The sequence below is a fragment of the Plectrocnemia conspersa genome, unplaced genomic scaffold (assembly GCF_051122295.1).
Source record: "Plectrocnemia conspersa isolate PC_06_02 unplaced genomic scaffold, ASM5112229v1 ptg000014l, whole genome shotgun sequence".
NCBI classification, from domain to species: Eukaryota; Metazoa; Arthropoda; class Insecta; order Trichoptera; family Polycentropodidae; genus Plectrocnemia; species Plectrocnemia conspersa.
The window spans coordinates 32114392-32137739 of NW_028277178.1; the positions used below are offsets into that span (position 1 = coordinate 32114392).

At 39.0% G+C, this 23348-nt stretch overlaps 7 protein-coding genes across 8 annotated transcripts; 5 read left to right on the forward strand and 2 right to left on the reverse strand.

Moving 5' to 3' along the window:
• The first annotated feature begins 327 nt into the window (after window positions 1-327).
• Window positions 328-4716, forward strand: LOC148226808 (uncharacterized). Its single transcript, XM_088203349.1, has 12 exons — window positions 328-387; window positions 2156-2324; window positions 2384-2551; window positions 2614-2780; window positions 2843-3014; window positions 3078-3253; window positions 3315-3713; window positions 3777-3902; window positions 3970-4131; window positions 4213-4339; window positions 4401-4503; window positions 4576-4716. The coding sequence occupies exons 2-12, from the start codon at window positions 2169-2171 to the stop codon at window positions 4665-4667; spliced, it is 1848 nt and encodes a 615-aa protein (XP_088059475.1). The 5' UTR covers window positions 328-387; window positions 2156-2168; the 3' UTR covers window positions 4668-4716.
• A 299-nt stretch (window positions 4717-5015) lies between these two features.
• On the forward strand, window positions 5016-8960 carry LOC148226809 (U3 small nucleolar RNA-associated protein 6 homolog). Its single transcript, XM_088203350.1, has 9 exons — window positions 5016-5093; window positions 5165-5282; window positions 5356-5668; window positions 5742-5933; window positions 7556-7759; window positions 7827-7934; window positions 7998-8207; window positions 8271-8456; window positions 8524-8960. Exons 2-9 carry the CDS (start codon window positions 5191-5193, stop codon window positions 8926-8928), a joined length of 1710 nt encoding a protein of 569 aa, XP_088059476.1. The 5' UTR covers window positions 5016-5093; window positions 5165-5190; the 3' UTR covers window positions 8929-8960.
• On the reverse strand, window positions 8950-11799 carry LOC148226810 (uncharacterized). The gene is made up of 3 exons (XM_088203351.1): window positions 11603-11799; window positions 10457-11330; window positions 8950-9416 (listed from the first exon to the last, which is right to left on the reverse strand). The coding sequence occupies exons 1-3, from the start codon at window positions 11756-11758 to the stop codon at window positions 8995-8997; spliced, it is 1452 nt and encodes a 483-aa protein (XP_088059477.1). The 5' UTR covers window positions 11759-11799; the 3' UTR covers window positions 8950-8994.
• Window positions 11800-11914: 115 nt separating this feature from the next.
• On the forward strand, window positions 11915-13527 carry LOC148226811 (TAR DNA-binding protein 43-like). The gene is made up of 2 exons (XM_088203352.1): window positions 11915-12673; window positions 12742-13527. The coding sequence occupies exons 1-2, from the start codon at window positions 12023-12025 to the stop codon at window positions 13282-13284; spliced, it is 1194 nt and encodes a 397-aa protein (XP_088059478.1). The 5' UTR covers window positions 11915-12022; the 3' UTR covers window positions 13285-13527.
• A 4229-nt stretch (window positions 13528-17756) lies between these two features.
• Window positions 17757-20701, forward strand: LOC148226812 (dolichyldiphosphatase 1-like). The gene is made up of 5 exons (XM_088203353.1): window positions 17757-17834; window positions 17894-17994; window positions 18062-18240; window positions 19499-19726; window positions 19800-20701. The coding sequence occupies exons 1-5, from the start codon at window positions 17777-17779 to the stop codon at window positions 19927-19929; spliced, it is 696 nt and encodes a 231-aa protein (XP_088059479.1). The 5' UTR covers window positions 17757-17776; the 3' UTR covers window positions 19930-20701.
• NC2beta (negative cofactor 2beta) lies at window positions 20696-21416 on the reverse strand. Its single transcript, XM_088203356.1, has 2 exons — window positions 20991-21416; window positions 20696-20835 (listed from the first exon to the last, which is right to left on the reverse strand). The coding sequence occupies exons 1-2, from the start codon at window positions 21384-21386 to the stop codon at window positions 20728-20730; spliced, it is 504 nt and encodes a 167-aa protein (XP_088059482.1). The 5' UTR covers window positions 21387-21416; the 3' UTR covers window positions 20696-20727.
• LOC148226814 (coiled-coil domain-containing protein 25) lies at window positions 21417-23313 on the forward strand. 2 transcript variants are annotated; one of them, XM_088203355.1, is made up of 4 exons: window positions 21417-21546; window positions 21612-21703; window positions 21766-21923; window positions 22961-23313. In XM_088203355.1, the coding sequence occupies exons 3-4, from the start codon at window positions 21861-21863 to the stop codon at window positions 23273-23275; spliced, it is 378 nt and encodes a 125-aa protein (XP_088059481.1). In that variant the 5' UTR covers window positions 21417-21546; window positions 21612-21703; window positions 21766-21860; the 3' UTR covers window positions 23276-23313. The 2 variants fall into 2 exon arrangements, with proteins under 2 accessions (XP_088059481.1, XP_088059480.1); XM_088203354.1 differs by having other exon boundaries at window positions 21777-21923.
• The last annotated feature ends 35 nt before the right edge of the window (window positions 23314-23348 follow it).

Here is a 23348-nt window from a genome sequence, read left to right on the forward strand (position 1 = left end):
TAAATATAAATACAATATTCTTTAAAAATACAATCGTACAACAAATCGGACGAATAATATACAATACAAATTAATTAAAGCAATACAAGTCTATGATTATATTCAACTTTTCGGCAAAATAAAATCTATTCATCTATTTTTAAATGTTTAAACCCTTGCTGTATTTCAATTTTTTATTCCCCATTTCCCAATTCTTCGCATCACATTTTACAACGGTAACAACCATAACGACAAATTGTCGATACGAATACTATTATAATGTCCAATTGTACGTACTGTGTTTATGAAACGTTTCCATAGCAACTCAATGTTATCATTTCGTAGATACGGCAACGTGCACTCGTACTTCCACTCTCGATAAACTAACGCTAAAATCACATCACATGAGTGAGTATTTTATTATATAGTTGTTTACGTTATTTTTAATGGTATTTATTCAATATAAAGGCACACACATTGTAAATATGCAACATGCACATTTAAGTATACAGCCTTGTTATGTTTTTACTGTGCTTTAGTAATTATTGCGATTTTAATTTTATCCCATATTATTAACTACAAGCATATATCCATTTCATACTACTCAGATTTATTGTACGTACATATACGTGGCCTTCACTATATCGTTTTCGTTCTGGCATTTAAGTTTGAAGATCGATAGTCCTCGCATGCACGCAAGGTTCCTCTTTAAAAATGGATAAAACAGCGCTCGAATATGTAATTTCACGCTAGACCGAAATGTTAATTAACGACTTGTATTCGCATTGAAAGCGTTGTTAAGTCGCTCTTTATGACTATATATTTTATAAGAAAAAATCGCATTTGACAATAAAATAATATAACAATAGCCAATATGAAAGATTCCGCTAATGCTTATCGATCTTCCAATATTGCGTTTAGTAAATAGGAACGATGGCGATTTAATGCTTTTTATCGAATATCGTTTAAGGGACATTAAATATTTACCCACATGTCGCCTATCTAGATAGATAATGTAAATGTTTGAAACGTATTAAATTTCAATTGTAAATTATATTGATATCGAAATTACTATAGTATAAGAATTGATATGTAATAAAAACGAAACGGTTTTTATCGACAATGTAGTAAATATTTCAGTGATGCAAAAATGGAAAATTAAGAAACGAAAACGATTACGACCTACCGCGTCACGAGAATTTTTATGATTTTTGTTTGCTTATATCTCATATATGTATATCACTTTTTCTATCACAATAACTCTATTTTAATCGAATTTTACTGAACAAATAACTTATCTCATATAAAATCGTTAAATGGTTTAATGGTATTCAGATAATAAATAATCGCAACTTTCTCGATTATTATCACAGAAGAAAAAAAAAAAACATTTTTTTAAATAAAGGAAAAGATATTATAACTATTTCGTTCTTGCAAATATTTAACAAAATAATATAAATACAAAGATAGTAATACTTTTAAGTTGCCTATATTACCCTCGACTGAAAGATCACATCTAACAAATGTTACTATAATTGAAAATAATTTAAAATTAAATAAATGGTAATAAAAATACTATATTAAAAAAAAGATTCTAGTATATTTTAACCTCTTCCCGGTCACAGTGCTTTATAAAAAGTCTGGCAATAACCCACATTTTCCTATGTAGTGGTATAAAAAAATGCAACCGTTGTGAAATATTTAAAAATATTCGTAAAAATTAAATTTTTAACAAAAAAAGGCTATGATAATTTTCTCGGAAAATTTGTTGATTTTTAAAATAAGAATCCCCAAAATACAAATGTCATAGTTAACTCGGGCATGGCCGGGAAGGGGTTAATAAGCACCCTTGAAACTCGAGTGTAGTCGAAGAAATGTCATACATTTATAATGCTAACGTAAACTTGTTTCTACGTATCGACCGCTATTATATGGAAGCGGGATTAATTATTATTTTACTTCGGCTACGAAATAGAATTAAAGTAACAGTACCTGTCCGCCTGTACGTGCATGCGGACAAGTATCTATAAAATACTTTACTTAATCGTTACGATTAAATCGAATGAATAAATTTAAATTTATATATGCGTCGTTTCAAATTATAATTAAAATATTTTCCAAGTATTAAAGTTTTATTTTAATAAAGTATGTTTTTGATCATAATATTGTGAAGCAGACTGTCGTTAGAAATGAATCGATACATAACCCTGAACCAATTGGGCGATGGAACTTACGGCAGCGTCGTACTCGGACAACGCAGAGACACCGGCGAAAAGGTAGCAATTAAAAGAATGAAGAGAAAATATTATTCCTGGGAGGAAGCCATGAACCTTCGAGAAGTTAAGGTACCCGATTGAGCAAATACTAACGCGTTTAAGTATCGAGTTAACCGGTAACGTTTCAGTCGCTGAAAAAACTGAGTCATGCCAACGTCGTCAAATTGAAAGAAGTGATCAGAGAAAACGACGTACTATATTTCGTCTTCGAATACATGAAAGAAAATTTGTACCAACTGATTAAGGACCGAGAGCGATATTTTCCAGAGCCGGTCGTACGAAATATGATATACCAAGTAATGTATTTTTGTGTAGATCGACACTTTTAAATATATAATAAATGAAAACGGTTTTTTAGATCTTACAGGGCTTAGCTTTCATGCACAGGCATGGGTTTTTTCATAGAGATATGAAACCCGAGAATTTGTTGTGCATGGGGCCCGAATTGGTTAAGATAGCCGATTTCGGACTGGCGCGAGAGATCAGATCGCGTCCTCCTTTCACAGATTACGTTTCGACGAGATGGTGATATGCGCGCGCTTTATCGAATTATTAATTTCTACACTTTTAAACGTTTAATTATTCAGGTATCGCGCTCCGGAAGTCCTCTTGCACTCCACCAACTACAACAGCCCTATAGATCTGTGGGCAGTTGGATGCATTATGGCGGAACTGTACACGTTTCGTCCACTTTTCCCTGGAAATAGTGAAATTGACGAAATCTTTAAAATATGCTCGATACTGGGTACTCCCGACAAGGTGCGTAATTAATTTAAAATAGTCTAAATAAAAATAACTGTTTAATTTTAATTTATTTTATAGGACGATTGGCCAGAAGGACAGCAATTAGCCAACGCGATGAACTTCAAATTTCCCCTGTTCACTAAAGTTCCTTTAGAGAGCATCGTGACCGGAGCGGGTACCGACGGATTAAAATTACTCGAAGATTTGATGATGTGGAATCCGCAGAAACGTCCGACTGCTCAGCAAGCTTTGAGGTAAATCATAAAACACCCGATAGACGACGTCTCGTTTTTAATTGCGTATTAATTTAACCAGGTACCCTTATTTTCAAATGGGAGCGAAGCTCGGAAACTCCATAACGCACCGCAATCTGTCCAAATCCACGCAAGCGGCGGTCGCAAACGGCAACGATAACGCCAATAATCCGATAATGAACAGCAAAATTATAATCAACAATAAACTAGTTAACATAACGAACGTTTCTAGCGGAAAAAGCAATAAAAATCAAATAGAAGGTTACAGCATACTGCAGAAAGAGCCCGTCAATACGGGAAAATCTTACGGTAGCTATCTGCCGAACGGTTCTTTGAACGTGATAGTTCACCAACCTAACAACCAAAAATCTGATAACGCGAACTACGGAGTGCCTATGGCAAAATTGCAAATAATGCCACCGTTAGCGCATTCTAAGAATCTAATCACTTTAAAGAATAGGTGAGAATCGCCTCGCGCTAAGTTCAAATTCTAATCGATAATATTGTTATTGTTATTTTTTAGACACCATGCAATTAAAAAAGATTCAGAAAACGACCTACTCGTAAATTCTTTAAGTCAGAAGAAAGCTATAAGCGACCAAAAGGACGCGGGAAAAAATTCAGACGATGAATTTGCGCATATTTTGGGGTAGATAAACGTTGGATTATATCTTTCAGATACGGGTAGTCACCTAACAATTTTAATAATAATGTAGCGGTAAAATCACCAGCCACGACGCTCTCGACAAAAAGATGGATTGGAACGACGAAAACATTTTCGATTTAGACGATATATTGAATTCCGCAAAAGTCAGCGCGAGACAGAGATATCTAAATAATTCGAGATATGTGGTGGGACAGCAAACGGCTAATTTATTGTGAGTATCGTATCTGTCACTAAAATAGCACAATCTCTTATAATATACGATTAAAAAAATATATTTAATTCGATCGAATAGCGACACTCCGAATAAGAGGCAAAGAAATATGAATTTTCCCGTAACGCACTACACTAAAATAAATAACATGCCTTTGCAAAATCAGAGAAACGGCGTTAACAACTGGAACTTATGGCCAAATAAAAAGGTAAAATTTAAAGCTTCGCATTAAACTGAAACATTTATAATAATGCACGTTTAATTCGCAGGAAAAAGAAATCAGCGCATTCGAACACTATTTGAACTCGTCGAGATATTTTCCTGGACAAAAATTGGACACGTCAATTTTTGAACCTGTCAAAAATTCGCCAAGTATATGTTTTTCCAAATTCAGTCTTTATTGCTGTTTTAATAATTTCGGTAATGCAAAATTATTTGTTTTAGCTTACATACTAGGCGAAGATGTCGACAAGAACTCGATTAAAAACACCAGTTTCCTGGCTAGAACGGATTGGGCTTCAAAATATCTTAAATGAGAATTGATCATCAAAACGTGTTAATTAATATATTATATATATATTTTTGATAAACGTGTCATTTAGTCTAAATTTATTTTTAGAAAATGAAATATATTTTATAATAATTATTTGTTTATTTATTTATCTGGTAACGGTTGTCTGACTGTTAAATACGGCGCTGTCGATGTTTTTAATATTTGCACTTGAGGGAAGTTGGTTCAGTTTTGTTCTTGGCCATCATAAAAGACAAATATATAAGATCGAGTATTATTAGCTTTATTTTTAACATTTATTATTATGGGTTAAACATTATAACTTAAAAAAAAAAAAAAAAAACGAAATGTTATGGCCATAATCTGACGCATTGTTAGGGCCATAATCTGTCATTTTGACGCACGTGTAGTTGACAAGAGGTCAATCGACGGCAAGTGCGGTTATTTAAACGTAAGTTTGATTCCACTGAATGCATTTCTGTTGTGTTGAATGTTATATTTTTACTCGTTTACTCATATTAGACGAGTGTACTTGTCACTTGGTCGAAATGGCGGAAATTGTGAATCAACGCATCGAAAATATGCTCACGGAGTTGGAGCAGATGAAGAGGGTCGAATTATACACACCCGAGGAGATCAAGTATGTATTTCGACGTAAATATGAATACGATCTGCGACGTAATTATTAATACGATCGTTCTTTTTTTTTGAAGGGAAATTGCTAAGAAAAGAAAGGAGTTTGAGTACACGATTCACAGAAGGACCAAAAGTAAGGAGGATTTTTTGCGATATATATCGTACGAGTGTTTGCTCTTGAAAGATATAAGGCTGCGCAGAGAGAATTACAAAATCGACGAGAAAAAAAACGACATAGAATACCAATTGGCAAAGAGGATTAGTAAACTGTTCAATGAATTGTTATACAGATTCCCCAACGACATAGAAATATGGCTGAATTACATGAAGTTTTGCAAAAAAGTCAACTTTATGACAACAATAACGTCATACTTTGAGAAAATGTTGCAAGTATTGTAATTTAATAAACGTATATATTTATTCGATTAGTTTATATAGGAAATTTATACGCAAGTTATTTTAGATTCACGGCGACAAGCCAAAAATGTGGCAGTTGTCCTGCAGATGGGAATACGAAGAGATGAACAATATCGACAATGCGAGAAAAATTCTTTTGAAGGGAATACACAGGCATCCGAAAGATCACGATCTTTATATCGACGCGCTTCGGATCGAATTGCTGGTGGCGGAAGCTATTAAAGATGAAGACCAACGGGTTAGTAATTATTTGAACCAAAAATTTGGATTAATCCAATAAATAATATCATACCATCAGTTTTTCTAAACAACCTGTTGATATTTTGATTATTTTTGTTACAGTTTTCACTAGTTGACATGCTTTTATAAAATTATTTAAAGTGTAATTTTTGTCTATATCCGTTCAAAAGAAACTTCATTCTTTTTTCAACTTATTCATAAAAAACAATTCAAAGTCTGCATTTACCCAATTGCAACGAGAGCGTCTCTTTCGTCGATTAATAATGTTTACCATTTAGATTCACAGGCATTATCAGTTTCACTAACAGAAATATTATTTTCACAATAACTGTATATTATCACTACTGTCGATGATTTTCTCTATTAGCGCAATCGGTTATAGTTAAAAACAATATTTTAATTTATTTAAAAAATATTAAAATACCACCAACCAAACGTAATACTCCTATTGACCGAAATTCGGATCGAATACAATACGGTTTTAACCAATACTCTCATTAAGGGTAGATGTAAGGGCAGAAATGAATTGGCTTAGTTCGTAATGATGACTTATTAATTATAGTTTTAGAACTTTCATTTAGTTAGGTTTAGGTTTGAACAGAAAATTGACATTTCGCAACTGTCATATTGAGTTTCATGGAAATTTTATCGCAGCATATTAGTTATATAGTGCATATCAGTTAAATTATGTTTTTGCTAGTAGTTAATATATACATCTACTGGTGAAAATGTATTTGAACTTAACTAATGAAAATATAACTTCACTGAAAAAATGTAAATATATATTACATACTACATATAGAAAAGCTGAAATTATATAATTTTACAAGCACCTCTCAGATAAATTAAATTTTCACTGGTAAAAATATATTTGAATTCTGATACGATTTCACTGAAATGACAATTTAAAAAATATTTTTGGGATAGATTCGAGATTGTTTTTAGATTTTCTTTGAGGGAAAACCTGACAATTTCTGGTTTAGAATCAGGGACATCATTTCAGCTTTTTTTAATATTTCCATTTCATTAAATAACATGCATTTTCTGACCGAATTCATTCTCTCCCCTCCCAAATGACGACCCTGTTGTTCACACTGACTCCCACTTAATTTAAAAATATCTAATAAATAAAGCTGGTGTAATTAAGTGCAATTAAAACAATATGTTACCAAAGGTTTTCAATATCAAAAAACAAAACACATGCATTAATTATAATTTACGATTTGCACATGCTGTACATTTCACTCGCTTTTTCACGCATATGTGAAGAAGCGAGAAAGAGAGAGCATGCAATCAAATACCAGTCCTTATTGGATTGTGTTTTTACTTTGTGAAACTTTATTTTTTAAATATCAAGCACAATTATTAAAAAAGTAGTGTTTAAAAAAACATTGTAATGTTTTTTTTCTTATTAAAAATAATTATAAACTTTAGCACATTTAGCTAATTTCGAAAAAAATCATGATAATCGGAGTGTTAATATAATATTTAAAATATTTTTTTATCAGAAATAATCAACGTCAGTAAAAATCTGTCCGGAAAAATCCAAGCACCGTGATTATTCTACGAATATAATTTTAATTTAAAATGTGTATAACGTTCGAATGCTTTTTTATATAGAAAAAACAGCTGATACGCGCCGACCTAATATTGACTGACGCCCTGGAGCAAATCGACGACGTTAAATTTATTACAAAAGCGTGCGGAATTGTCGACGATTTCGATTTCGAATCTTCTTTTAGAGAAAAACTATTCCGAAAACTTTGGAACGAGCACTCGCACGAAACGGAAGCGTGGAATTTTATAGCTAAATGCGAATTAGAAGTAAGATTATATAAGATTCTATAGGTTTTTTTGTCATATTCTTATGTATAATTTTCGCATCTTTCAGGGTAGAGATGTCTCGGGTTTCGATTGGAGATCGTTATCTGACGATTTTTTGGCGGACGACACGAACATAAATAAATTTGTAAACGTATACGAAGTCGCTCTCGAAAAGGTATAAATCGAATACACCGCAATGTCATAGTTACCGTTTATAAAAATGTAATTTATTTTATAGAAAAATATTGAAAACCTATGCATCGATTACATAAACAACGCAATTATGCTGATCAACAACGACATATACAGCATCAATTTAAGAATGAAGATAATCAACGGAGCTCTGAAAAAAGGTCACATTTTAAAGCGACTCGGAGAAGATCATTACAAAATATGGATCGATATATTACGCAATGACACCGCTACAAATAATAAAGAATTAGATAAGGTTTGAATTGCGCGTAGTACCTTTTCGAAGACTTAACTTTATTCATACGTTTGCATATTTTAGATTCTGGAAGAAGCTTGTAAGTATTTACCGTCATCGCAATACATCTGGGTGGAGAGATTGAAGAGATTCGTCAACAAATCCGAGGAAATGTTTAAAATATTTAAATTAGCCCGTCGAGCGTTATCTGCCGAGAACGTTTCGCCCGTTTGGGTTTACGTCGTCGAAAACACTAAAAATATAAACAAAGTGAGCTATAATTGATCGATTTCTATACTTACGTCTGCAATGAATAAAATTAAAATTTAACTTCCAGTTGCGGAAGCTGCGCGAAGAAACCATGACCCTGATACCGTCGGCCGCCGCTCGAATCAGACCTCTGCTTTTGAAAGCGTTCTACAAATGCGAAAACGTAAACACGGCTCGCAACGAATATTCTTTAATGTCTATAATGCCTCCGTTCGCGCTAGAGGTGCACGAAGCCATGATCGAGATAGAATTCGAGCAGAAATCGAAAGATATAAAACGCATAAGAAATTGTTACGAGATGGCCGTTCAACAGTTCGGCACTAAAAATTGCGAACTCTGGCTCGGATACGTAGGATTCGAATCCAAAACCGGACAGCCGGAACGCTGCGGTTTGGTGTACGCGAGAGCATGTTCTAACCTCGATCGCAGCGTAGTAGACAAATTTATATCAGATTACAGTTTAATGGTGTGAGACAAATTCAATAAAATCGTATACTATGAAAACGAGTTTTATTCATTTTTATAAAATATCACAGAATCACGGGAATTGCGTCGATAACATTTGAGGTAATACCGCCGGCATCATATTCGCTAAATGGCCGTTGAACTCTTCGTTTTTCTCTAATGCGTCTTGTCGATAAACCAATTGGCACTGATCAAAGTCGATAACGTACGATTCTCCCGTCGCATCGCCTTTCTTGTCTAGTTTATCGTGTACTTTCATATGTTTCCTCAGTTTTGCGTCGAAGGCGAATTTTTTATCGCAAACCGGACACGCGTGTTGCTTCTCCGCATGTTTGATTTTTACGTGCGCGTTTAACGTAGATCCGCAAGCGAAAGCATCAAAGCATATCTCGCATCGGTACGGTCTTTCCCCCGTGTGCGTCATCATATGTTTTTTCAGAGCCTGAGAATTTCGCAGCCCTTTGCCGCACGCGGAACACGTCTTGGGTTTTTCGCCTAAAAATAAAAATAATTATTTTTTAACGATTTCAATATGTAGGTATGCTCATAAATATTTTTAATACTAATTCGTTCCATCGTTACAAAGGTGTCCCAAAATTAACGCAAGATTTATTGCGATAATTTTTGAAAAAAATTTTTATTTATTATAATTATTTTCTTACTGCTAAAAAAGACTAAAAGTGCTGAAAGAAAACTGATTTACATTTCTGTGGCAAAATATTTTTTTCTTGTTGACTACATATATACAAGATATTCTTTATGAGCTAAAGTAGCTTAATATTAGAGAATTTTCAACGCCTAATATGTAACCAACCTAGCACGATTTTAATCAATCATCACGTAATTGAAACTTTTTGGCAACGATATGATAAAAACTTGGTAATAAAATGTTTAATGTATTCTAGAGCATTTAAATAATCGTTGGTATTATATGTCACTAAAATTTATGTAATAAAAATCATTAGTTTTGTATAGTTAATATACAGTTTATTCAAATATAAAGAACATATATTGGGACACCTTTTAATAATTTACCCTAATGTTGGAAAATATAATTTCGCTTTTATTTCACGCATCAGAATAATTTTATTTATTCTATATTCGAATTAATTATAATCAACTTTAAACGTAAATATTTTATTTATATTTTACTGTTGGACAGATTAGGTGCGAGCGAGAACAAATATTTTAAAGCAATTTCGATTTCAAGGAAATAGAGAGATGCAACTGTGTTTTATCGATCGAGCGTTATTAGAACAATGCGTTATCGTTCTTGTTTGCTCGTTACGGTTGTATTAATAATTACTATTTTACAATTTTTCATGTCAGAATGCGTCAGTAAAAGATTCGCTATAATTAAATAGTATAATATGCATTTAATCAGTTTAAAATAGTAAATGATTTTGAACCCTGTATGTATTTAAAAATTATTTAAATTTACATTAATAAAAAGTTGACCTGAAATTTATAATTTGTTTCGATGTACAAATTAGGCAGTGGTCTAAAGTACGCTGAATTATATATTTCACAGTTACCTGTGTGTATTCTTTTGTGCTCCGACAGCGAGGACGACGTCGCTAACGACTTTTCGCAAATTTCGCATTTGAACGGCTTCTCTCCGGTGTGAGCGCGTAGATGCGTCTTCAGAGACAGTTTGGTGGCGAAAGCTCTCTCGCAATCGTCGTAGGCGCACTTGAACGGCTTTTCTCTGGAATGAACGTGACTGACGTGCGAGTTGAGCTCTCCGTTGGTCACGAATCGCTTTTCGCATATTTTGCACTCTCGCGTCTTTTCGCCTCTGTGCACTTTCATGTGTACGTAGAGTCCGTTGCGAGTCGCCAAGCTCTTGCCGCACTCGGTGCACACGTAGCACTTGGCGTCGGAGTGCGACTTGGCGTGATCTTTGAGCTCGGACGACTGTTTGTATCTCTTGGGGCAGCGGTCGCACGAGTAGGGCCTCTCCCCCGTGTGGATCCTCACGTGGCGTTTGAGATCGTCGGTGCGGACGAAGCTCTTGCCGCAGAACGCGCAAAGCTTGCTCTGTCCGCCGCTGGAATGTATCTTCATGTGCCTAGTCAAAGTCTGCTTATAGGAGAACGTCTGGTCGCAGATTTCGCACCGCAGTTGGTTCCGATCGCGCTCCGCCGGCGCGCAATCCCTCCTCTCGCGTCTGACTCGATCGTCGAGACGGTCGCCTCTCTCTCGTTCGACTTCCTCGGGTTCGTAGTCGAAATCGTCGCGATTCTCTCGCTCGATCTCTTCGAGTCGGACGTCGACGCGAGGCGCGACGGGATTTTCTCTGAGTTTGGCGTCGGACTCCCGGCATAACTTTTTGAATCTGAAAGATTGGCGTAGGCTGCGAACGCACCGTAGGCAGAGATAAGACGGAAAGCCATCGCCTTTCGCCACCTGAAAACAAATTATATTATACAAGAAGAAAAAATAAAGGTAAAGGAGAAATGTTGCCATTTATAACTAGTCTTAATTTTGATATGTTATTTAAACCACTGGTGCACAGAAAGTTTTCATATTCACAAAGTGTCAATTTCACAAAGGGATAAGTTGACGTAACAACGGGGTGAACACGTTGGAGGCCTATATATAATCAATAAAACAACTAGTGTTAATTGCAGTTATTTCACACAAAACAAACGAGACATAAATGAGAAAATTGAAAAAACCTGCAGCAAAGCGACGTCGTTGAGCGCGGCCGCGAGCGACGGCCGGCCGAAGAGGCGGCGCCCCGAGGCCGGAGTCAGCCGACGAAGACAGGCGCGACACTCGCACAACTCGGCCGCCATGTTTTTGGCCACGACGCCGCCGATATCGTCGGCCATGCCCGGCGGGGCGCTCGCCGGCCGAGGGGGGCGCGTTGGAGGGGAGGGGAGGGGCGTTCGGGGGCGGGGACTCCGCTGGCGGCGGGGCGCGGAGAGGAGTCGCGGAGGGGAGTCGCGGCGGTTACGTAAGGCGGAGGAAATGCGGTATATTTAACTGTGGCAACCCAGGTGGCGGTGGCGGTGGCGGTCGCGAGTCGGCCTCGACGCTCGCCCGACGATGGCCCTCCGCGGCAGGAGGGAAGGGCGGCGGGCCTAGCCCCCGCCATGTCCGCGGCCGTGCAGTACCTGCAGGTGTGCGAGGAGGAGGACGACGAGCCCGTGGAGCTGCCCGCCGAAGAGGACGGCTCGGTGCTGCTGAGCACGGTCGCGGCGCAGTTCTACGGCTGCTGCGGCCTCAAGTACCGTGTGGGGGGCGCGCTCCGCGGTCTGCGGCTCGCCGACGATCGGCTGCACCCTCCCGAGGGCGGGTGGGGAGACCGTCGCTACGAGTGCGTATTTCCGCGTCGCGGGGGCGGCGGCGGCGGCGGCGGCGACGACCGACACGAGTCGAGAAACAGGAGGGACGCCAAGTTGCGATGTTCCGACCTCATCGTGCTGGGGCTGCCGTGGAAGACGGACGAGGAGGCGGTGCGCGAGTACTTCTCGGCGTTCGGGCCGCTGCTGCTGGTGCAGATCAAGCGAGATAGCAAGACGGGCTCGTCCAAGGGCTTCGGTTTCGTCAAGTTCTGCGAGTACGCGGCGCAGATCAAGGCCCTGGGGCAGCGCCACCTGATCGACGGCCGCTGGTGCGACGTGCGGGTGCCCAACTCCAAGGAGGGCCTGGTGCCCAAGGTGCCGAGCAAGGTGTTCGTGGGCCGCTGCACCGAGGCCATCGGCGCCGACGACCTGCGCGACTACTTTGCCCGTTTCGGACAGGTTTTTCTTTCTCTCTCTCTGTCGTATCGTTCTCGACTCTTGTCCCTCTAACTTGAGGCTCTTCGCAGGTCACCGACGTGTTCGTGCCCAAGCCCTTCCGCGCCTTCGGCTTCGTCACCTTCCTGGACCCGGAAGTGGCGCAGAGCCTGTGCGGCGAGGACCACATCGTCAAAGGCGTGTCGGTGAACGTGTCCAACGCGTCTCCGAAGCGCGACCAGCAGCGCCGCGGGAGCCACGGCGGCGACCAGAGGAAGCGCTGCGCCCGCTGGCCGGGCCACCGCGGCGGGGGCGCGGAGGGCGGAGACGTCCGGCCGCAGCCCGACGGCGCGGGACGACAGTCCGCCGGCGTCAACCTCGTGCCGGTGAACCAGGCGCTCGTGGCGGCCGCCCTCAACCGAGCCGGCTGGGGCATAGTCAACAACGTCGCCGTGGACGGCTACCATCCGCGGGGGCCTCCCGCGCAGCCGGGGCCCGTCTCGCACCAGCACCAGCACCAGCGAGCCGGCTTCTTCAACTGGGTGCCTCAGAACGGCAACGGGGCCGAGGCGCAGCCCAACCGGTGGCCGCACCAGCCCGACGTCTCCGTCAAGAGCTACGTCAAGTACGAATGACCGACTTCGTGTAAATATATTGTACATAAGATTGTAAATTCACCTCCGCCGCGACGTTACCGTTACGTTCCATCGAACTCTTCAAAGTTTATACCGAGATGCGTTGTTATATTATATTATATACGATACGTTAAAGAGATATACGCCGACGATGCGCGCGATCGACGCGTCCTTTTGCGTTTTCGCCGAGAGACGCGACTCCGCGGTCGCGCGGCTCGCTTGATTAAAATCTAACATGACCGATTTCTGCATTTTTTTATTTTCACCGTCCTCCGATGTCTTACATATTTTTAGGTACGCGACCCGAATCGATTCCACCGAGAAGAACGGTCCGCCGACTGGGAGCCGCTCGATCGTCGTTCGTCGTCGCTCCTTTCTATATATAGGTGTTTCGTTTATATTAATTATTAATTAGCGAAAGTTAACATCTTATAAAAATTATCCGTTTTAGAATCGTTTCGACCCGACCAACGCAACGCCCTTTCGAATATTATCTGCCGAGTTTCGACCAAAGTTATAAACGGAAATCGGTTAAAAATATTGTCTTATCGAACCTCGACCAAGTTATTTCAAGAAAATACGACTATATATTGATCAACTTTGCCCTCTATTCGTACGTTAAGGTGACCGCATTTTCAAAATATCAAGGATCGTTTCGGAATTTTTTCTTCATTTAGGAACGCTGCGGGAGCTAATAAAGAAAGATCACCTAGGATATTTTTGTTCAAGGAAGACGGAGAAAGACGAAAATTTTGCAGAGGGCGTCTAATCGTCAGTGATGTAGTCCTAAAAAAGGGACACCGGAACGCTGTTCGATGAGATTTTAGTTTATGCAAACTTGGACGCGAACATGCTAGTTATTTAATTTGTTACGTTGTAGTCGAGTTGTGCAGTGCGGTGCGCTGTTTGAAAATGTGCCGTCGGTGACTTCTATTAAATCCGAATAAATTTTACCATCCTAGCTGGAACACGTTTTCCGAACGAAACTAATGAAATTTTTGCCGCGTTTTGGGATTTTAAAGTACAACGGCGAACTATGACTAAAAGCCGGTAGGAAACTCAGCAAACGAGACGAATTTGCTGTTAGAAAATTACGATAACCTTGCAATTGAAACAAAAATACAATTATAATTACCATAAAGGTTTCCTATGCTCGTTAAGAATATCGGCGTCACTGCAAGTCTGGACCCGACGGTTACGAAAACGGGTTAGGTGCGAACGAACGGCGGCTAGATAGCGTCGATCTGAACAGTGAACACCCCACGAACGACTGTGACGAATCTGCTTAAAAATAAGGTTATATAAATTTGCAACAGGATTTACCTTACACAAATCGTTCGAATGTTCCTGCTAACGCTCGCTCACAGCTGATAAGTTTAAATTTTCGAACGTGTTTATGTAACAAAAATGTTCATAACCGTCGGTTTCTAAGCCTGGCGCCGGCATTCTTAACAAGCACAAAGTTTATTTTAGCGAAGCTACCTCTTTATTGTGCGGCTAATGGTAGATTGCGGCGATCCAGAATTAATTAAAAGCGATACGCGTTTCAACCTATTGAGAGGTAACGCCGTATATGTACGGTGGTCGATCTTTCACTATTTTGAAATACCCCAGATAGGTATATATTTACACATGTATATAACTGAAGAGATACTAAATAAAAAACATATTTACATAATTCTTTTTTATTTGTTTCAGTATAATTTCTATAGAAAATTATATCAATAAATTAAATAGGACGAAATAAACGAGCATAACAAAAATATTGAGAGAATTAATATAAATAAATATATCTACACAAGTCGAATAATATTTAAAATAGATTATTAATACAAAAAAGTAGTAATATAAATCAAAGCAATAAAACGTCGAGAATAATTGATATTTTTTCGGTACCTACCGATTATATCGACCCCACACTCGGGTACCAGATTGTTATGAATATATTCTCTAGGTTTTGACTCTAGCATCTGGGAAAGTGGCCAACGACATTTTGCTACATAAATACGTTTTGAAATATAAAACTTAGTTTTTTACCACTGTGTGCGTGTTTACTCCCTAAATATTTCAATTTACCGCTTATCAGAGTTATCGACGACACTGATAAACAATTAATTGCAATTTTTAACCGCTGTTTGGTAACTATACGCGCGCACGACGATAAAAACTACGTTTTAAATATATTTACGTAGCAAAACTATGTTGTCCAATTTCGCAGACGTTGGGGCAAAAATAAATATATGTTCGTAACAAATGTTTTCTAAGCGTAGTGCCGATATAATTAACAAGTACATTTGCAATACAACATAAAATAATTATGGTAAAGTACTAAAATTTCTACAAATTAACACACTATTCGAAGGGTTAAAGGTCGATTTAAATCGGGTCGGGACCAAAATCAGCAGTGCGTCGCGAGTAGACTAGAACTTTTTTACGCGGAGGACACTTTCGCGCGCATGCGCGAGCGCAAGTTGTCTATGCGAATAATATTCAACCGCTGTCGATCGAAAAACATTCAATAACAGTTTTTAAAAGTCGAAAGATTATTAAACGACATAGCAAATATTTGTAAAAAAAATATCACTTTTTACTAAAGAGAGGTTCGGCTATTTTCAGTTTATGACATCGGAGAACGGTTTATGACATTGCCTCGTATGTAAATTTCCAGTTCTTGCCAGCATAAAGTATGTATATTTACTTTTTTCAAAGAATGGACTACATTTTAAAAGGACGCAAGTCTGGTATTTTGTACCCCTATTCGGTTCATATTTAATTTAATTTTGAGATCCCCTGTTTCCAGAGTTGTGAAAATGCTCTAAGCTCATCACGATTCATAAAAAAGGTGACAAGTATCACATTAATAATTATAGGCCAATAGCGTTGCTTTTAGCGCCTGCTAAATTTTATTACATAAATACAGTTTTAATAATTGAAGGTGTATGCTTTTTGAGCCGCAACATGGTTTCCATTAATCTCGATCCACTGTCTTTAATCTTATGTTTTTTTTCTAACTTTGTTTCAAGATCGTTGGATCGTTGGTCTGGTGTACGAGTGGACGTTATATGCACAGATTGAAAAGGCATTGATAAAGTTAATCATGATATACTTGTGAAAAAATGATCTAGCTTCGGGTTTTCTGAAGGTCTCATAAACCTATTCTCAAATTACTCGACCAATAAATATTAATTCGTCATGTATGAAAACTCATTTTTAGAACGTATGAGACTTCTACTGGAGTACAGTAATACTATTGTTCATTAATGATAGAAATGGCAATGAATCGTTAAATTTTTTTATTATATGCAAACGACTTGAAAATTTTCAAGAATGTGCAGTCAATTTCGGATTCCATCGACCTACAGGAGGATTTCAATTCTTTACGGAAGTTGGCTTACTATAACCGATTGCATTTCAGTGTAAAGAAATGTCACACAATTTCATCTTCAAGGTCGTCGATGCAGGCGGAATATTCCTACCATCTCGGCGGATATATTCTAGACAGGTCTTCTTTTACTGAGGATTTAGGTGTGACTTGCGAAGAACGTTAGAAATTTAGCCAGTACATTGCAGAGACTCACAGCAGATCTTTAAAAATTCTCTGCGCAAAAATGAATTGCGCACTCTTCATGATGCTCTAGTCCGCAGTATACTAGAAACAAGCTCTATTATATGGATTCCAGGCATAATGAGTCAATGTAATGAATCGAAGCTGGAAAAAGTACAGCGTAAATTCCTTCGATATTTATACTTGAAGGAATAAACGAGGCCGTTCGTCTGCTGAATTCTGTGTATATTGACATTTTCTCATGCACGTATGAGGTTTTGGTTCAATTCGTGTGGGACAATGCACACCTGTTGAGGTGATTTGTTTGTGTTTTTACTTGTATGTGTGTTTGTGCGTATTTGTATGTATGTATAAGTATATATGTACATATATATTTGTATGTATGTATTTTAAAATTGTAATATATTTTATGCTTTTGGCCATCGTAACGCATTAGTCACAATTTGAATAAATAAATAAATAAAAAATAATGAAGCGTACAAGAATAACCGTGCTTTATTTGAAAACGTTTAAATTGCTTACGTGTGCATACTTTTTAGCGTAAGTCTTGATTGTATAATATACGAACTTGACGTAATTCTCTATAGTGAGGACATTGCTTGGATCCGCCAGTGCCTTGCTCGTATATCTATACCTGCATAGAAATCCAACTGTTCGCATAGTGCCCTTTTGCTTTTATCGAGAATTAGATAAATAATGATACAAAGCATAGTTTCTCATAGATAAAAATGTTACAGTAGAGGCGAAATGTTTGGACGGTCGCCTGGGGCTCTAATTACTTCAAATATTACGATCTCCCCAAAAAGAAGCGAGTAATAACGAGAAAATAATGTTGGCACGTGCGCATGTGCGCATGCGCGCGAGACGAGTCGTCGCGTATAAACAAGCAACGCGATAGCAGGTAGCCGAGTCGCGGCGCCGTCGACCATGGCGCGCGACGGGGACTGGGCTCCTCTGGCCCTCACCCTCGTCGAGTACCCCAAGGGTGAGTCTCCCGCTTTTCCCGGCCGCGACCGCGAACCTGACGATCGCCTTCCGTTTCAGGAGATCTTCTGGGCAAGCTCTTCGCCGTCGTCAGTCTCGCGCCGTTCGGCATCGGCGCCGGCTTCGTGGCCCTCATCCTCTTCCGCAGGGACTTGCACACGGTTTTTATCTCGTTCACTTTATCGCTCGATTCGCAACGTTCATGACATATTTTTACTTCATATTTAGATCACGTTCTTCTTAGGCACGCTAGTCAACGAAGTGATCAACGCTATCCTCAAACAAGTCATCAAAGAAGAGCGACCGACCGAGAGGGAGAGCCTTTACAGCGAATACGGCATGCCTTCTTCGCACTCGCAGTTTATGTGGTTTTTCACCGCGTACATTGTATACTTTATATTCATAAGGTACCGCTAAATTACTTATACAAAAATAGCAAAATTGCACACATTGCATTTACTTTAAACAACTTAATTCAAAATACCCTTTCAAATATTTAAATAAAAATTTGTCACAAAAATATATTTTTTGTGTTTTCCTAAATTATAAGTCAAAGATTAATTTTATCTCCTATTTAAAAATATTTTTAGATAATGAAGCAGATTATACGATCAGTGCGTTCTGGGCGTTGAGATCTGATGACTTTTACAGATTTAAAAAAAATTAATATCTACCTTATCCGGACGTGCTCGCTTTAAAATGATACGCTCATGACAAATGGTGTATATATTGTAATAATAATACACGCAAACAAAGGAAATAAAGTCTAAAGGCTCCGACTGTAGACCATGAAAAATAAGCATTTAAATTTAAAATTATGCTACAGTAATTGAGCTTAATGTTTTCAGCAGTAACGGCGGACCACAGCTAGTTATAAAGGTTGTCCCAAAATTAACGCAAGATTTTTCGTGTTCATTTTGGGACATTGTATTTTTCACTGTCGCGTTATTGCTAGTGGTTGTTTCTTTTAAAATATTTGGTCCTTTATATTTGAATAAACCGTATATTAACTATACAAAGCTAATGATTTTTTTTACATTCACGTATAGCTATAAAATTTTTAATGATTATTTAAATGTTGGTTAAAGTTGTGTAAAGCTCTAGAAGACATTGAATATTTTATTAGTAAGTTTTTATAAATGTGTAATTTTCTTCTATCATATCGTTGCCAAAAAGTTTCAGTTACGTGATGATTGATTAAAATCGTGCTAGGTCGTACATATTAGGCGTTGAAAATTTTCTAATATTAAGCTACTTTAGCTCATAAAGAATATCTCGTATGTATGTAGTCAACAAGAAAGAAACATTTTGCCACAGAAATGTAAATCAGTTTTCTTTCAGCACTTATAGTCTTTTTTAACAGTAAAAAAATAATTAGGACATATAAAGTCAACGCATAATTATATATAATAAATAAATGTGTTCCAAAATTATCGCAATAACACCTTTATACGACTGAAAATAAAGTAAATAAAAACGTTAAAATTGTAGTATAAATTTATTTTCTAAGCAAAATAATACGAATAAACGAAAGAGTGCAAAATAAATAAACAGAATGAAATATGTCATTAAAATACCAGGATATTAACTCGCATTTATACGCCAAAAAAACTATATAATTTTTAAACTATTTTTGTTAAAAAGCGCTCGTATCTTTGGTTGCAGGTTACACCACATCAATAACAATTCGATATTATCGAGGATATGGATAGGCGGAGTGCTGGGCGGCGTCGTCGTGAGCGCCGTGGTGGTCTCCGTGGGTCGCGTCTATCTGATGTATCACAGCGTCGGACAGGTGGCCGTCGGCGCTCTGGTCGGAACGGCGCTGGCTACTCTCTGGTTTGCGCTCACTCACTGCATACTCACGCCCCTGTTTCCGCAAGTCGTCTGCTGGTGAGTCGGAGAGCGGCGGTTCGTAACCGACGCGGACGCCGATCGGATTCTGATCGGAACGTTTCGTCTCTAGGAAAATATCCGAGCTCCTGCTGCTCCGAGACACTACGCTGATTCCCAACGTTCTGTGGTTCGAGTACACCAGCAGCCGCCAGGAGGCTCGAGCCCGCTCCCGCAAGCTGGTGCCGATGAAGGCCCAATGACCCGGAGGCTCCGGCCGCGGCTCGGTTCGCCACCTCCGCTGGCCGCTGTCGGCTAAATGACACCGTCGGTTCGCCCGCTCCTGCTCCTCGGCCCTCTACTGCGCGCTGCTAGCGCTGCCGCTGTACGTTATATACTATCAGACGTTCGCCTAGTGAAACGGAAGGCGACGAAAGCTATAAAAAAATGTACGTTTCGTTATTCGCGGACGGACAGCGTCGGATCGATTCCGCTCCTCCGTCCGTTTCACTCTCGCCTCGAATACTTTTTTAGAATAACGTCGAACGTGAATTACAAATTACCCCGAGCGTCGTCGGATCCGTAGGATGGTAAATAATTATTGTACATAAAATAGTAATTAACGACTAAAATATAATAGTGTAATCGTTTAACCGTATTATTAAAAAGGTACATAGCGTGCCAAACGTAGACCCTTTTATACGAAACGAGATGGTGATGTTTTATTTTGGCCGAATTTACCGAATGTGATATGTGGTAGTTTTAAATTTGCTTTTATTGAAAGAAATACTCTCCGTAGACAGCTTTTAGTTATCGCTACGGTCGGTCGTAGTGTTTGTTTTATTTTTTCGGCATCTAGAACTCGCGCAGCGTTTTAATTTTTACATTATTTGTTATGCGGTATTTTATCGAGTTTTATTAACATGTTGAATTGTGAATTTTTGATTATTATATAATAGATGGTCTACGAAGTTATTAGCTCGTAAGATATGATGTTTGTTTTGTCATTGCGATTAATAAAAATGGAGATTTAAATTTGAAATATTTTATTTGACGAAAAGTTAAGAATAGTCGTCGTCGTCCGTCTCGGGCTTGGGCTGCCCCGCGACGGCGATGCCTTGCAACTGCAACCACTGCTGCTGGTCGGCGATGGCGATCTCTTCTCTAGCCTGCGATAAAGTCGAATCGTTATTAATCTGTCAATCCATCGTCATCGATGGTTTAAATAAATGAAATTACAGTCGACTTGCTAATGAAAAAATGATTAAATCTTTAGAGTAGAGAAGAAATGAATAAATTTGAAAGAGGAAAGGAGCAATAATACCTTGGCGAACAGCTCCTGTTGCTGGCGCAGCAGTTCTTCTTCAGGTATGCCCAGATTTTCCAATCGGGTGCTCTGCCTCCTGCGCTTGGCAGCGACCGCTTTGCAGTCGCGCACCACCGCTTCCGCCTCGACTTTATAATCGCCGAAGCCCAATCTGTCGAGAGCTAACAAGATGTGCTCCGCGTTGATGGTCTTTTTGTTGTTCTGGTTACATATGTCGTTCGCCTCGGAGCTCAGCAGGTGTATGAATTCCGTGCAGCAGTTGAGGATCAACTCCCTGGATTCGTTGGCCACCCTAACCGACGGCACCAGCTCTTTGATCATCTTGTTGATGCTGGCTCTGGGCAGGGTCAGCTCGTCCTCCTCGGCGGGCGGCTCTCTCTCGGGCGTGCTCATGTCGCGGGGGAGGGGGTCGCGTTCGGTATTACCCCGCAGCGGCGGACGTCAAACGGCGCAGCTGTCGACTGCAGCGCAGCGGTGACGATGGTTTTTTACTACACCAGCAACGTCGTCTCTCCGCCGGTTACGATTTTCATGGGCGTCGACAAATACGAAAGTAGGCGTTATTAGACACTAGACAATATACACTAGACACTAGATTTGACCGCATGTTTCTCGCAGACGACGAACTGATCAAATGGGGATGGCCAGAAGACGTCTGGTTTCACGTAGACAAAATATCTTCCGCCCACGTGTACCTGCGACTGGCGCCGGTGAGTACTATTCTACCAACTACTGTCCGCTCGCCACTCTACTATTCGTTCAAATCGTTCAGATTCGGTTTAGGGACAGACGATCGACGACATTCCGAGCTCCGTTTTGGAAGACGCCTGCCAACTGACCAAAGCTAACTCCATCAACGGAAATAAGATGAACGACGTCGACGTGCTCTACACCATGTGGGACAATCTGAAGAAGACTCCGGCCATGGAGGTGATATTACCGATTACTTGGTTTATTGCTACTGCTTCTACCGATTGTTTGTAAACTATAACTCTACAACCATTACCTTATGTAAATGCACAAACAATTCCTTTTATCCAACAATAGGTTTACGAGCAAAAACATTTTGTATGCCATTAGGTGTAATAGTTCTAAAGCACTTTGCACACGACCTATCCAATATGTCACATACTTTTTCTGATGACTCTTCCGTTCTTCAACTTCACTTTCCTCAGAGCTAGGATCAGAATATTCTTTGTTGATTTTGGATTTTTTTTTCAATAATTCCAAATATTTTCTTGATTTACTTATTATAGCTAAAGATGTCTAATTATTTGAAAAAAAAACTTACAAAAAGTACATATTTTCTTTTCAAATATTTATACGTATTTGCTACGTCTTCCCGCAAAGATCGCACCAATTGCACCAATTCAGCCATTAAGCCAACTTCGCCTGCCATCTCAAAGAGACCTTTTTTTATATCATTCGTTCTCTCCAGAATGCTCCTACATAAAACTCATTCGTTTTCGGTTTGAAACAAAAAAATCCTTCACAACAACGATATTTTTTTTCATCGTTTCACACAAATTGTTACACTACGATTATCTTGTTTCAAATGTAATAATTTCAATAATGGGATAAATTCAGTTGAAATATGATTTTCAAAAATAACAACTTTCCAAAAATAAAAGTATGTAGAGTAAATATATTTGCATTGTTCAATTATAAAAAGTCATAAAAAAAAACAGAAAAAATATTAATAAATATTCATACACTATTTTTTAAATGATTTTATCCAGTTTTATAAGAATAATCTCCCGGTTAAATAATAATGTGGCAATTCGATATTTTTCATTTAAATATCGAAAGCGTATGGATTATTTTAATTATGAAAGCTATCATAACAGTTTTATAATTAAAATCTCAATGAAATCGACTGACTGACTGACTGGAAAAAGCTGAAATAACATCCCCGGGCTCATCCGTTCGGATTGCGTCAGTCGCTACTCTATCGTCGTGTTTTTCAGGTCGGCCAGGTGTCGTTCCTCAAAGAGAAGGAAGTCAGAAAGGTGAGGGTGGCCAAAAGGAGTAACGAGACTGTCAACAGGCTGAACAGAACCAAAGTGGAGTCCAAACCGGACTTGCGAGGTGAGAGGGAGAACCGCGACCGTTCCGAGAGAGAGGACAAGAAACAAATACTGCGTTCGCAAAGAGAGAAAGAGAAGGAGGAGGAGAAGAGAAAAAAGGAGGAAGCAGAGATGAGAAGTTATTCGACGCTGATGAAACCGGAGAACATGAAGACCAACTACGACTCGGGCGACGACTCCGACGACTTTATGTAATAATTTTAATGTAAAATAATCATTTTTTTATACTTGTATATTTTTATTTTTATTCCCCGAAAGCTATTCCAAT